We start from the raw sequence: 2,017 nt of genomic DNA, 5'->3' as shown, positions 1-2,017 counted from the left end.
ACACACACACACAAACATACACACACACACAGTCACAGGCCCTCCACACTCACACACACACTCACACACACACATATAAACACGCACACACACACACAGACAAACACACACACACACACACAAACATACACACACACACAGTCACAGGCCCTCCACACTCACACACACACTCACACACACACATATAAACACACACACAGACAAACACACACATATAAACATACACACACACACACACACACACACACACACACAAACATACACACACACACAGTCACAGGCCCTCCACACTCAAACACACACACACAGTCACCAGCCCTCCACACACACACACACACACACACATATAAACATACACACACACACACACACACACACACACAGTCACAGGCCCTCCACACTCACACTCACACACACACATATAAACACACACACACACACACAGACAAACACACACAGACAAACACACACACACACACACACACACAAACATACACACACACACAGTCACAGGCCCTCCACACTCACACACACACTCACACACACACATATAAACACACACACACACACACACAGACAAACACACACAGACAAACACACACACACAGACACACACACACACACACACATAAAAACACACACACACACACATATAAACACACACAAACACACACACACACAGTCACCGGCCCTCCACACACACACACACATATAAACACACACAAACATACACACACACACAGTCGCAGGCCCTCCACACACACACTCACACACACACACACACACACACACACAGACAAACACACACTCACACACACACCATACACACACACACACACACACACACACACACACACACACACACACACACAAACACTCACAGACAAACACACACACACACACACACACACACACACACACACTCACACACACACACACACACACACACACCATTCTGCATGTATCCACTGGCATCTTGACCAATCATCATCTTCCACGAGAAGGTGGAGGAGGTGGTGAAGAGGAGGGGCCCTTGCCTAACAACCGAAACGAGGAGGTGGTGAGGAGGAGGGGCCCTTGCCTAACAACCGAAACGAGGAGGTGGTGAGGAGGAGGGGCCCTTGCGTAACAACCGAAACGAGGAGGTGGTGAGGAGGAGGGGCCCTTGCGTAACAACCGAAACGAGAGAGAGACTATCGGGTTTTTTTTTTACGAATGCTCCCCGAATTTCATAAAGCCTCAACACCACTTTGTGAGTGGACTCACTCACACACACGCAGCAGCAGCAGCAGCAAAAACAACCCGCCGTTTTAGAGCAGGAGCGAGAGAGACAGCGCGCGGTGTGCAGCATCATCGGACCCGAAGCACCACAGTAACACAGAGGGAGTCGGTCACTCAGAGCGAGGATGCGTCTGGACGTGTATCGGCTGGCCGCACTGGCTCTGTGCCTCGTGGTACTCTCACCACATGCGTAAGTAGCGCGGGGCGGTGGTATAGCGTAGTGGTCAAGCAGCCGGGCTAGCATGCAGTAGTTGTGGGCTCAATTCCCAGCTTCCACCGTTGTGCCCTTGAGCTATAGGCACTTCACTTCAACCCCAAGTTGATCCGGGGACAATGGCCCTTGTAATGTAATTGACACATCTAAGTCGCTTTGGATAAAAGTGTCTGCTAAATGAATAAATGTGAAATGTAAATGTCAGAGTTACTCGGCAATCAGTCACCCTAGCTATGATGAACAAGTTTTCTTGAATTGTACAGTATTTATATATTGTCATGCCACATGGTGATTATATTTTTGGATAGTGTAATGATGATATTCTTTCACAAAATATGTCTTATTTTATTCTGAGGACATTTAGATGTATTTCTGAAGTGTCTCTGTGTACAAAAGAACATTTCTGAATTGTTACAGGTTTTAGATTAATTTGTATTTGTCAATATTTGAAATAATAATAATAATAATAATAATAATAATAATAATAATAAATAAAACAGCATGCAGATACATTGTACTCAC

General features: G+C 46.3%; 1 protein-coding gene across 1 annotated transcript in view; it reads left to right on the top strand.

Annotated features, from left to right (window-relative positions):
- The first annotated feature begins 1,178 nt into the window (after nt 1–1,178).
- The window catches only part of LOC121719626 (complement C3-like), a 4,090-nt gene continuing 3,251 nt past the window's right edge, over nt 1,179–2,017 (top strand). Inside the window, exon 1 of the mRNA XM_042105419.1 lies at nt 1,179–1,471. Coding sequence (XP_041961353.1) covers nt 1,407–1,471 — 65 coding nt within the window. The 5' untranslated portion in view covers nt 1,179–1,406. The remainder of the gene's footprint in view (nt 1,472–2,017) is intronic.

This window comes from Alosa sapidissima, chromosome 9, assembly GCF_018492685.1.
Source record: "Alosa sapidissima isolate fAloSap1 chromosome 9, fAloSap1.pri, whole genome shotgun sequence".
Taxonomy (NCBI): Eukaryota; Metazoa; Chordata; class Actinopteri; order Clupeiformes; family Clupeidae; genus Alosa; species Alosa sapidissima.
This window is presented reverse-complemented; position numbering and strand designations above follow the sequence as displayed.